Here is a 13,322-nt window from a genome sequence, read left to right as displayed (position 1 = left end):
AGAGCCCAAGGACTGCAATTACAACACAGATCACCACACACACTATACATCTCACTGGGCGTCTTTTAGTCGTAGAATCAGTTGCTGTCTCGCCACCGGCTGCTGCTGAAGAATGAACGGGATGACGATTTGAATTCCGTCTGGAGTGTTTAGGAGAAATTACCGACGTTGCCGAGGTAATTTCAGTATCAGAACTGTTTTGCGAAAACGACATAGATTTTACACTTTGCAGTCCCTTCCGATTTATCTTATTTTGACCTCTTCGAATGTTTGGTGACACAAAGTTATTTCTCATGATGTTTCTGTACAAATTTCGAGTATACACCTGTTTCACAGCTGATCGTGGTATAACGTGTTTTTGACTGGGGTACACAATGGTATCAGACAAGCACCTAGGCCCATTTGCTGAATGTAATTCCTCAGTAATGTCAAGATATTGGGTTTCTCTCATTACCCTGGGTGATCGAAGCAGTCTTTCTCTCAAGTCATCAAGCCATTTCCCTCCTTTGGCCACGATGGTAGGAAAACCCCTGTGTAGAGCATGTTGACAATGTTCTGTTTGTAAGTAAATCACATTCATAATTCTTCTGTACACGGCATTGGAAACAGCGACGTTGTGGCTATGTATACATGTTTTACTTTCAGGGTTTGTCCATATTATCAATGACCACGTTGACCGTGACATCAAACCGTCTCTTTGCTCGAATTCCAAACCTCCGTCTTCACCTTGTGCAATGTAATCCAAGCATTTGATTCCAGACTTCGACAACCGTGCCTTTACCTTTGACGCCAATGATATCCCATGGCTGCAATCCTCGTCATATATAATGTTAACACTGATTTTATTGGGTCTTCTTTCCATTGCAAGGCAGTTCCACTATTTCATGGTTAGTTTTGAAATCCTTTCGTGCAATAGATACTATTACTGCCTTATTGGCAGCCCTACTACCAATAAACATGCGGTTCAAGTGCTCGGGGACAAGTGCCTGTTAATTAGAAATACATCTCATGACGAAATTACTTCCCGGTATAGTATCTGGCTTTCACATAGGTCTAAAATTTAAGAATGTTTCCACATTGTTGGAAAGGGTTCTGCTCTGATTCCTATTCCACAGAGGAGATCGTGTACTGGCCTCTCGCTTTACGTGTGCGTGTGTTCATGTCTTCATGATTCCAGACCTTGACAACCGTGCCTTCACCCTTGATGCCAACGATATCCCATGTCTGCAATCCTCGTCATAGATCACGCTAACACTGATGTTCTTGGGCCGTTTCCATTGCAAGGCAATGCCACTGGTCAATGCATTATTTTCAAATACTTTCCTTGCAGTAAATACTATCTATACGTTAAATGCCTTTCAAATGGCCGGGGACAAAGGGCTGTTTGAAGTATATCATCTTATGGGAACCTTACTTCCTGATATAATATGTCTTTGTTCTGGTTACAAAGGAAATAACAATTGGCAATTCTCATGTCTAAACGTTAAGAATGTTTCCATATTGTTCAAAAGGTTCTGCACTGTTTAATCTTCCATGTGGAAGATCTAATGTCTCGTTTTGCGTGCATGTGTTCATGCCTAACTTTCCGACGGATACTTTTCGCAGTTTCTTTTAGGCTACACCTATATTTCAAGGTATGTAAGCATAGCGTCTAGCTTTCACATTTTGATAAAAAAACAACCCATAGAGAATACAGTTGGATAAAGATGAAGAGGGGGCCCAAGCGTTCGAAATATCCCCCCGGCCCGGAGTCCCAGCGCCGGTTGTTCTTGTATCTGGCCGGCAGTTTCAAATATTTGCAGGCCTTTGTGGCCTTCAGTAAAATATCTGTCAGGAGATTTTTCGACTGGAATCTTTCCCATATATTTTCCTTTATTTACGTTCGGGAATCCATGATGCATCATGTTACAACAACTTACAGATTCACTTCCTGGTATTTCAGCGCGTTACGCGTAGGAATGTCAACATCAGTCTTTAACGAATAAAACCTCTGTGTGCCATAGGCTTTGCCAACTGATTTTGTAGGAACAGTGTGAAACTGGGTACAATGTAGTTAGCTTGTTTTTATTGGTTTGACTTTTAAAAACGGCCCTGAAGATTTCATTCAGGGCCTGTAGATTTTAAAGCCTGCAAGCGGGAGCAGGCCCTGGTAGCCAACTGGCAAATCTAAGTATTGCAAACACTGAGAGGGGCATCAATTTTGCCAGTATGCATCTTTTAACCGTTGTGTAACTAGAGGAGTACTTTCAAAGTTCGGGACAAAATATACTAACAGTGGTGTTTAATGTATACATGACCAAGTTTAACTTATTTAATAAAAGCAGAAATACAGAAATATTCACGATGTAACTAAGGAAGAATGGCAATATATCAACCTACATTTCGGCTCAATCTGATTTTCTTATGAATACTTATGGCAGTACTTACATTAATAACTGAAAGAATCTAAAAGAAATAAACTTTGTCAGTAGTTTTAATGGAATTCAGTATACAATCGGACAATTGAGTACTCCTTTTAGTTGCATTTTCTTATGATTATTTATTTTTGTACTGTTTCTATTTGATGATGACAAATATTCAGGCAAATATAGCAAAATACCATGAATAGAACGAACCCGCTTATAACGAACTGACGGATGTTACGAACTATTGTTTAATCTCGACCACCTGCAGTACATTTCAGTCGAAATAACTGTGGTTATATCGAACTAAAATCAGTTAGTTATAACTCTTGTTTAATTAAGTAAACTGGTGTCATAATTTTAATAAAAATCGAAACATATTTGCCGAACTTTCTGTCTTACGAACTAACCTAATACTCTATTTTTCTAAAACTAATGTGTCATTTAATGTTGTGAGTGTCATCTAATGTCAAAAAAAATATATATATATAATATCTAAATTTTCAAAATACCATAAATATATGTAAATGTAACATTTCAGAATAAAGAAATAGATCAGATGCAGATAAAGAGATGTGTCAGTTTTACCAGTGAGGTCTAATATATATAATATCTAAACTCCAAACTACCATAAATATGTTGATCTAATATGGCCATGACTCAACGGATCAACCAAAGTCGTATGAAAAATCGAAAACTTCTTAACCTCTATGGGGTTGATGTTGCTGCTTATGCTGCCCAATACCTGTGGCAAATAGATTGATGGCTTTTCATAAAATGAAAACGGCCTTCTGTGCCTTTGTTTTCAATTTCATGTACGTTCATTTCGGATGGAAAACTCTAGCGATGACACAAGGAGTATTCGAACCGTTAAAACCTAAAAGAATGCCAGACAGATCATTAAAAAACATACTGGTCACTAGTGAAACAGTCGGCTGGTAAAGTTTATCATCATTCTAGGACTTGTCAGCATTACTCGAAATGAGAAAGGTTTCATGATTTGCTCCTGCCACTCAGCAATATTCCATCAATACAGTGGCGGTCTGTAAATAATCCAATCTGGACCAGATAATTAGGGCTGGGTATTGCAGAAAATTTTCATACTGCAATATATTGTGATGCAAAAGCATATATTGCATATCTATTGAAATATTTTCATACTGCAATATCACTATGTGATTAAGCTTTAAAAAACCCTTTAACCATGACAAAATATATAATATTTGGCACAAATAAAAAACAACACCGATCATTGTCTATTGCAATATACCATTTGCAATATTTTTCAAAACACAAAGGTGCCTGTTGGCATAACTCTTCACAAACTAATGAAAAGATTAACGGAGTTGTCTCTCTTTAATGAAACCAAGCACTTGATAGCTGGTCAAGGTTGTTTATACTAGAAATCCAATTAAACATATTCCTAAACATATTCTCAATAATTTCTGGTCATACTATAGTTACTAGGCTACCCCTACAATGTTGCAAGATAGTTTTCCAAAGGCCGAGGTGTGAACCATCTCCGAAAACCCCATGAATAATGTCTCCCATTTTGACATACAGGTCAGGGACTAACAATATATGGATGACCAACTTCTTTATTGCTGTTAGAGCAACATGGTGGGTTCTAACACCGCCATCAAGCAAACCGATGATAAATAAAGAAGCATCCATATATTGTTATCCTTCTTTACTCAACTTCTAAATGCCTTAACCTCTTAAGCAGTTTAGATGTTATCTGAGTAACAGGACTGTGATCATGGGTGCCTGGCACCTGGCTTATCATCAAAGGTTAATTGGAATTTACTACTAGAATAAACTTTTTAGAAATAGCTTTTTCTCTACATATTTTGATGACTAAAGAGATTAATTTGAATAGCATATATGAAATTTCAAATTTTACTTATTTTCTGAAAATAAAATCTTCAACATGATGTCAGCATCAAATATGTGTACAGCTCTAACCCTGCACAGCATGGGGTCAGGGGAGGGGATCATTTTCACAGCCTGCCTGAAATATGAAACCCTGAATGAAACTTTTAGCCAACTCACAGGCTTGTATCTATGGAAACGCACCTACTCTGGCCACCTGACTGACACAGTGGGAAATTCAAATCTGGATTTGAAAAGAGAAATATATTTTCAAAATGTATGTTTAGTAGGCTGCCTGCAACCATACATTTTACCATGAGCCTTCATAACATACTTCTATGGATATACATACACTATGGCTTAATTTCATCATGAACCGGTAAGTCACTTTGTGAAATATCATGGAATGTACTTGAATACTGCATTGCTTTGAATCGAAAGACAGCTTTGACAAGGCAAGGAGGTCACACCCCATCTGTGTATAGGTTTGAACCCCCACCTTTAAAGTATTTCAGGTAAATAGTTTACGAGTAAACAGTATCTGAGTCTGACTATGGAGCTGCAGATCGTCAAACAATTCCAACGGTTCGTTCTGTCTCTGAATATCCGGTTTCTGTGCCTTCTGCGGTGTTGATAGACTACGGCCGCCATTGCTCAGTTACGCCTTGCTTACGCCACCTACTCTGGGACGTAAAGTAAGGTGCAACTTTTCCAACGTCATGGATATGCAGTAGGGCGTAGATTTGCACTTGGGTGCAGTTCACATTTACGCCCGGAATAGGACGTACGCCGGAGATATGCATACGGCCACAGATGTGGCTGGAAATATGTTCACCTCTTACTTCAAGCATGGGTTGTAATGGGTGTAAATAGTATTGTTTTTATCCTGACATCAATACTCAGACTTGCACATCATCAGACACAGCTGAATGAGAAACAGTCCCCGGTAAAAACATAACAAGTCAATTGAATCAAACTCAGATTTGGAAACAAACAAATAGAGAAAGAAGCCTCTTATAATATTGAAGAAGACTACCTGGACACACAGCACTGCACAACTGCTACAATATATGATCAGCCAATACAAGTAGTGTATTAAAGCCTCCATTGGGTGCATCAACTAACATCCACTAGAATTGAACAATGTTTTAGGAAACTTGATTACAGGTAGTAAAGTCTGTAGGCCAGGTGTACAGATGACGAAGTGACCTGACTACAGGTAGTACAGTCTGTCAGCCAGGTGTACAGATGACTAACGAAGTGACCTGACTGTCAGCCACGTATAAAGATGACTAATGAAGTGATATGACTACAGGTAGTACAGTCTGTCAGCCAGGTGTACAGATGAAGTGACCTGACTATAGGTAGTACAGTCTGTCAGCCAGGTGTACAGATGAAACGTGATCTGACTATAGGTAGTACAGTCTGTCAGCCAGGTGTACAGATGAAGTGACCTGACTATAGGTAGTACAGTCTGTCAGCCAGGTGTACAGATGAAGTGACCTGACTATAGGTAGTACAGTCTGTCAGCCAGGTGTACAGATGATGAAGTGACCTGACTACAGGTAGTACAGTCTGTCAGCCAGGTGTACAGATGACTAACGAAGTGACCTGACTGTCAGTCACGTATAAAGATGACTAATGAAGTGATATGACTAAAGGTAGAACAGTCTGTCAGCCAGGTGTACAGATGAAGTGACCTGACTATAGGTAGTACAGTCTGTCAGCCAGGAGTACAGATGACGAAGTGACCTGACTATAGGTAGTACAGTCTGTCAGCCAGGTGTACAGATGACAAACGAAGTGATCTGACTACAGGTAGTACAGTCTGTCAGCCAGGTGTACAGATGACTAACGATGTGATCTGACTACAGGTAGTACAGTCTGTCAGCCAGGTGTACAGATGACTAACAAAGTGATCTGACTACAGGTAGTACAGTCTGTCAGCCAGGTGTACAGATGACTAACGATGTGACCTGACTACAGGTAGTACAGTCTGTCAGTCAGGTGTACAGATGATGAAGTGACCTGACTACAGGTAGTACAGTCTGTCAGCCAGGTGTACAGATGACTAACAAAGTGATCTGACTACAGGTAGTACAGTCTGTCAGCCAGGTGTACAGATGACTAACGATGTGACCTGACTACAGGTAGTACAGTCTGTCAGCCAGGTGTACAGATGACTAACGATGTGACCTGACTACAGGTAGTACAGTCTGTCAGCCAGGTGTATTGACGACTAACGATGTGACCTGACTACAGGTAGTACAGTCTGTCAGCCAGGTGTACAGATGACAAACGACGTGACCTGACTACAGGTAGTACAGTCTGTCAGCCAGGTGTACAGATGACTAACGACGTGACCTGACTACAGGTAGTACAGTCTGTCAGCCAGGTGTACAGATGACTAACGATGTGACCTGACTACAGGTAGTACAGTCTGTCAGCCAGGTGTATTGATGACTAACGATGTGATCTGGCTACAGGTAGTACAGTCTGTCAGCCAGGTGTACAGATGACTAACGAAGTGATCTGACTACAGGTAGTACAGTCTGTCAGCCAGGTGTACAGATGACTAACGATGTGATCTGACTACAGGTAGTACAGTCTGTCAGCCAGGTGTACAGATGACTAACGATGTGACCTGACTACAGGTAGTACAGTCTGTCAGCCAGGTGTACAGATGACAAACGACGTGATCTGACTACAGGTAGTACAGTCTGTCAGCCAGGTGTACAGATGACTAACGATGTGACCTGACTACAGGTAGTACAGTCTGTCAGCCAGGTGTACAGATGACTAACGATGTGATCTGACTACAGGTAGTACAGTCTGTCAGCCAGGTGTATTGACGACTAACGATGTGACCTGACTACAGGTAGTACAGTCTGTCAGCCAGGTGTACAGATGACTAACGAAGTGATCTGACTACAGGTAGTACAGTCTGTCAGCCAGGTGTACAGATGAAGTGACCTGACTATAGGTAGTACAGTCTGTCAGCCAGGTGTACAGATGAAGTGACCTGACTATAGGTAGTACAGTCTGTCAGCCAGGTGTACAGATGAAGTGACCTGACTATAGGTAGTACAGTCTGTCAGCCAGGTGTACAGATGATGAAGTGACCTGACTACAGGTAGTACAGTCTGTCAGCCAGGTGTACAGATGACTAACGAAGTGACCTGACTGTCAGCCACCACGTATAAAGATGACTAATGAAGTGATATGACTAAAGGTAGAACAGTCTGTCAGCCAGGTGTACAGATGAAGTGACCTGACTATAGGTAGTACAGTCTGTCAGCCAGGTGTACAGATGACTAACAACGTGATCTGACTATAGGTAGTACAGTCTGTCAGCCAGGTGTACAGATGACAAACGAAGTGATCTGACTACAGGTAGTACAGTCTGTCAGCCAGGTGTACAGATGACTAACGATGTGATCTGACTACAGGTAGTACAGTCTGTCAGCCAGGTGTACAGATGACTAACAAAGTGATCTGACTACAGGTAGTACAGTCTGTCAGCCAGGTGTACAGATGACTAACGATGTGACCTGACTACAGGTAGTACAGTCTGTCAGTCAGGTGTACAGATGATGAAGTGACCTGACTACAGGTAGTACAGTCTGTCAGCCAGGTGTACAGATGACTAACAAAGTGATCTGACTACAGGTAGTACAGTCTGTGAGCCAGGAGTACAGATGACTAACGAAGTGATCTGACTACAGGTAGTACAGTCTGTCAGCCAGGTGTATTGACGGTTCCCGGTGTAGGCTCTGTCCGACTAGAAAGGCCAGTTTGTGAGCATACTGACAGGGGGCAGGTACTTGGATGGTCCTCTGAAACAGATAGGACAATTCATTGATTGACAAAAAGTGAACGAGTTTAATTTTACACCACTTTTAGCAATATTCCACCACTCTGTAGGTGGACAACACCAGAAATGGGCTTCACACATTGTACCCATGAGGGGAGAGAAACCTGGGTCATCGGTGTGACGAGCAATCGTGTTAACAACCACAAGGCTACCCCACAATCCAGACTGACAAAGAAGCTGACATCAAATCACATTTGTAGTTTCAGATTATTAATTCTTTTGCAAAAAGAATATAAAAAATTAACCATTTACTTATATTAGCGTTGCAGCAAATATTAGACTAGTCAAATTTCTAAGAAATGTGGAGTTTAAGGATGCATGAGGCATTTTTGAGTAAAAGCAAGCAAACAACATTTTCTGGGGTAGTTTTTCGTGCTGAATACGAATCTGTTGTTTGCTAAGCTCAAAAATGCCTAATTAGGTCACAAATTGGGTTCAAAGGTCAATGAGTGCAAAATTCAATATTTTTAAAAAGTGTTTTATTTATCATTCTCCATCCATCCAATGAACTCATTTTACAATATATTGATTAATAATGTTACCACAGGATTTCAAAATGTTGGATTTCATGGAAATGCTGAAGGAAAACTTCGTATTTTTGCAAATATCTCCCTTATGGAGCTGACTTTTAGTTTTTGCGTGAAGATCTGCTTTTTACAAGCATTTTTGCTCAAAATGCAAAGCAAGGCTGAATTTTCTCCTTTTGTTGACAGAATTATATTCCAGGCAAACTGTTTAGATCACAAATATTATGCATATTAAGCGCATAATTACTTCAAAGGTTAATGAGTGTGACAGGATGCGATAGGCATTTTACATGTATGCCACTAATTTAATGCTTTTATACTGCTTCACATGCATGTCAAATGAAACTGCTTTCATTCATGCAGTGAGTTTGATTAATGATTTTAGCAACATAATTACCCACAGAACAGTTCAGGAAATCACAGGAACAGGTGGAAACCCTATCTGATAATGGCATTGATGGCACAGCTCTATGCTGGTGCAAGTCTTATCTGTCGTCCCATCACCAGCAAGTACTGATAGAGGATCATTACTCTAATCCAGCTCATCTATTTTGTGGTGCCCCACAAGGATCGGTCTTAGGTCCGGTCTTGTTCAGTCTTTACATCAAAGATCTTGGGAAAATCATGGAAGCCCACCATGTTGACCGCCATCACTTTGCTGATGATTCCTAAAATGTACAAAGTCTTCTTACCCACCATGGATCAAGCAACACCCGCCTTGAACGACCTACAACAGTGATGTGAGGAAACCAAGAGCTGGATGTTTGACAACATGTTGAAATTGAACAGTTCAAAGACAGAGTGCATTCTACTGGGTCCTGCAAAACGTTGCTCCCAGTGCTCATTGAATGCTCTTGATTTTGATGGAGAAAGTATTCCATTCTCGAAGAAAGTAAGAGATCTTGGTGTCATCCTTGACTCCGACCTCTCTTTGGATGATCACATACCACATCTCTCTAGGATCTGTTTTGCAGCTCTACGCAATATCAGTTCCATTAGGCAATACCTGACTATAGATTCGGCACAAACTCTCACCTTATGCCATGTAATGACCTGCCTGGACTTTTGTAACTCTCTCCTAGCCGGTGCAAACAAATCACAAATCAAGAGACTTCAACGAATCCAAAATGCTGCGTATCGTCTCGACTAGATCGAAGAAGTTTGACCACATCTCTCCCATTCTTCAATCTCTTCATTGGCTTCCAATCGAGAACCGATCCGCTTTAAACTCCTCTGCCTCACCTACCGCTGCCTGTCTGGATGCGCTCCTGCTTATCTCTCCAATCTTCTTATGTCATATAAACCAGCTAGATCCCTTCGTTCTCAGGACAAAAACCTTCTGCTTGTTCCTAGAGCAAACAGTGTTTGCTACGTAGGCAGATCATTCGCCTACGCAGCTTCAACAGCCTGGAATGATCTTCCCCTCTCTCTCCGGAACACCAGTGACTTCTCTAGCTTCCGATCAAAACTGAAAACTCACCTTTTCCTGATGTCTTTCCAACTTTGCTGAACTCTGAGCATACTTCAGTATGGATATATGCACGTTAGAAATGCACTATTTTTACTATTATTATTATAATGTGTCAAATACAGAGTATGAAGATGAAGGCAAAAGTGGAACATAAATGCATACAAGCCATGTGCTATGACTGAAGGATTGGCTAAAAGACTTTGCTATCACATATTTGGTTTTAGGAATCTTTGTGCCGGAGGATTTTGTTAGTTGATGCACTGCTTGTACTTTTTTATTCAAATGGTTCAGTGTGTGTGGACCAGGAGAGGTCATCAGTGGCGGTATATACGTAGCACTGGTGTAAGTTTGTTTCTATTCACAGGCCAAGGTTTATCATTTGAGCTTTGTATCATATGTCAGGAAACCAGTCGGTCTAAAAATACCTTCTACAACCAGACATAACTGGGCATCTAATCCATCTTTGAGGCCACCCAGCTCAGGCACAAATTGAAACATTGCAAAGTTCGGTTATCTGTAGACAGGCTTTCGTTCCTCTTTGAAGAATCTCCTGACGGCAACCCTAATCTAAAATGGCACAAACTCTGTTATTCAGCATACACACATTAGGGAAAAATAAATGTAAGGCTTGCCAAGGAACAGTCCAATGCTTCACAAGGAAATGAGCAGACTGGTGTTTCAGATGAAGGATACCGCTTTTTATGCAGGGGTACTTCAACAGTGAACTTGACGTTGTGTATTTTCTGTCACAGCTCCGAAAGCAAGCAGAAGACGAGCCATGTTTCTACCATAATAATACATTCTAAAGTGTGCACAAATGCAAAATATGCACACAAGGTCTTTGAATGTATTATAGACGTGAATGATTTAATAGCAGCCGAATCATGCTATCACATCTAAGTTAATTTCTGTGGGATTCCAAAAGGGCAGAAACTTACAGCAAATGAGCTGATATGGCCATGGCTTGGTTGTGTCAGGAGTTATGTCACCGTGCAGAGAATGGACACATATTTGAATTGTCTGCTGTGTTCATGAGGCACAAAGAATTATCCAATTATCATTTTCTGTCAGTTTTTGCCCTTTTGGCATCCCACATAAATTTACTTAGACAGTCAATATGCCCAGTTCTGTCTGGTTGTAGAGGGTATTTTTAGACCGACTGGTTTCCTGACATATGATACAAAGCTCAAATGATAAACCTTGGCCTGTGAATAGAAACAAACTTACACCAGTGCTACGTATATACCGCCACTGATGACCTCTCCTGGTCCACACACACTGCACCTTTTGAATAAAAAAGTACCAGTGCAGTGCGTCAACTAACAAAATCCTCCGGCACATAGATTCCTAAAACCAAACATGTGATAGCAAAGTCTTTTAGTACAGCCTCGATCCTTCAGTCATAGCACACTTTTGCCTTCATCTTCATACTATGTATTTGACACATTATCGGATAGGGTTCCCACCTGTTCCTGTGATTTCCTGAACTGTTCTGTGGGTAATTATGTTGCTAAAATCATTAATCAAACTCACTGCACGAATGAAAGCAGTTTCATTTGACATGCATGTGAAGCAGTATAAAAGCATTCGCGTGGCATACATGTAAAAATGCCTATCGCATCCTGTCACACTCATTAACCTTTGAAGTAATTATAAACTTTAATATGCGATTTTTGTGATCTAAACAGTTTGCCTGGAATATAATTCTGTCAACAAAAGGAGAAAAATTCAGCCTTGCTTTGCATTTTGAGCAAAAATGCTTGTAAAAAGTAGATCTTCACGCAAAAACTAAAAGTCGCTCCATAAGGGAGATATTTGCAAAAATACAAAGTTTTTCCTTCAGCATTTCCATGAAATCCAACATTTTGAAATCCTGTGGTAACATTATTAATCAATATATTGTAAAATGAGTTCATTGGATGGATGGAGAATGATAAATAAAACACTTTTTAAAAATATTGAATTTTGCACTCATTGACCTTTGAACCCAATTTGTGACCTAATTAGGCATTTTTGAGCTTAGCAAACAACAGATTCGTATTCAGCACGAAAAACTACCCCAGAAAATGTTGTTTGCTTGCTTTTACTCAAAAATGCCTCATGCATTCACATTTCTGAGAAATTTGACTAGTCTATATAGCTTGAAAATCATTTATGCATATTTAAGCAAATTTGTCCATATATTGGAATGATCGTAAAATTAGTTGCACACTTGGCTGACACTGACCGGCCTATTGTAGTAGAGGTGGGTCAACTTGAAGGTAAGTCGCTGTAGGTGCTCTCGACGAAGTCCTGTGTCGTCCCAGATGACGGTGTACTGGGTGGGCGACACTGTGCCATTATTCACCGACTCGCTCACCAGGAAGAAGTTGTAACTATTACAGAACAAGTCAAGAAACATTTTATAGATGACCAGACTTCAGGTCATCCCCTAAATGCTGAGTGAGTGAGTGAGTTTAGTTTTATGCTGTTTTTAGCAATATTCCAGCAAATTCAAGGCAGGGAATACCGGAATGGACTTCACATGTTGTACCCATTTTGGGGAATCGAACCCGGGTCTTAAGTGTGATGAGCACCGCTTTAACTACTAGGCTACCCCACCGCACCCCTAAATGCTCACACCCGTGAAGGTCCGGATTAGAATGAGCCTTCAGTAACCCATACTTGTCGGGATCTAACGGGATCAGGTGGTCAGGCTTGACTTCTAAGCTATATCTCCCATGTCTAAGCTACATCTCCCATGTCTAAGCCATATCTCCCATGTCTAAGCTATATCTCCCATGTCTAAGCTATATCTCCCTTGTCTAAGCTATATCTCCATGTCTAAGCCACATCTCCCGCGTCTAAGCTACATCTCCCATGTCTAAGCTACATCTCCCACGTCTAAGCCACATCTCCCACGTCTAAGCTACATCTCCCATGTCTAAGCCATATCTCCCATGTCTAAGCTATATCTCCCACATCTAAGCTATATCTCCCATGTCTAAGCTATATCTCCCATGTCTAAGCCACATCTCCCATGTCTAAGCCACATCTCCCATGTCTAAGCCACATCTCCCCTGTCTAAGCTATATCTCCCACATCTAAGCTATATCTCCCATGTCTAAGCTACATCTCCCACGTCTAAGCCACATCTCCCACATCTAAGCTTTATCTCCCATGTCTAAGCTACATCT

At 40.7% G+C, this 13,322-nt stretch overlaps 1 protein-coding gene and 2 long non-coding RNA genes across 4 annotated transcripts in view; 1 reads left to right on the top strand and 2 right to left on the bottom strand.

Annotated features, from left to right (window-relative positions):
* Window positions 1-3,985: 3,985 nt before the first annotated feature.
* On the bottom strand, window positions 3,986-6,110 carry LOC124268936. 2 transcript variants are annotated; one of them, XR_006896378.1, is made up of 3 exons: window positions 6,027-6,110; window positions 5,778-5,885; window positions 3,986-5,539 (listed from the first exon to the last, which is right to left on the bottom strand). It is a non-coding gene; the product is annotated as an uncharacterized LOC124268936 (long non-coding RNA). The 2 variants fall into 2 exon arrangements; XR_006896377.1 differs by having other exon boundaries at window positions 5,975-6,086.
* A 77-nt stretch (window positions 6,111-6,187) lies between these two features.
* LOC124268937 lies at window positions 6,188-6,570 on the top strand. The gene is made up of 3 exons (XR_006896379.1): window positions 6,188-6,260; window positions 6,313-6,501; window positions 6,558-6,570. It is a non-coding gene; the product is annotated as an uncharacterized LOC124268937 (long non-coding RNA).
* Window positions 6,429-13,322, bottom strand: part of LOC124268933 (piwi-like protein 1) — a 34,335-nt gene continuing 27,441 nt past the window's right edge. The window contains exons 18-20 of the mRNA XM_046703960.1: window positions 12,374-12,521; window positions 7,878-8,110; window positions 6,429-7,142 (exon numbers count right to left, since the gene is read on the bottom strand). Coding sequence (XP_046559916.1) covers window positions 7,994-8,110; window positions 12,374-12,521 — 265 coding nt within the window. The 3' untranslated portion in view covers window positions 6,429-7,142; window positions 7,878-7,993. The remainder of the gene's footprint in view (window positions 7,143-7,877; window positions 8,111-12,373; window positions 12,522-13,322) is intronic.

Source organism: Haliotis rubra, unplaced genomic scaffold (genome assembly GCF_003918875.1).
Source record: "Haliotis rubra isolate DU_JTF1 unplaced genomic scaffold, ASM391887v1 Scf1405, whole genome shotgun sequence".
In the NCBI taxonomy this organism is placed as follows: Eukaryota; Metazoa; Mollusca; class Gastropoda; order Lepetellida; family Haliotidae; genus Haliotis; species Haliotis rubra.
The sequence above is the reverse complement of the archived record's forward strand: the minus strand, read 5'-3'. Positions and strand labels throughout refer to the sequence as shown.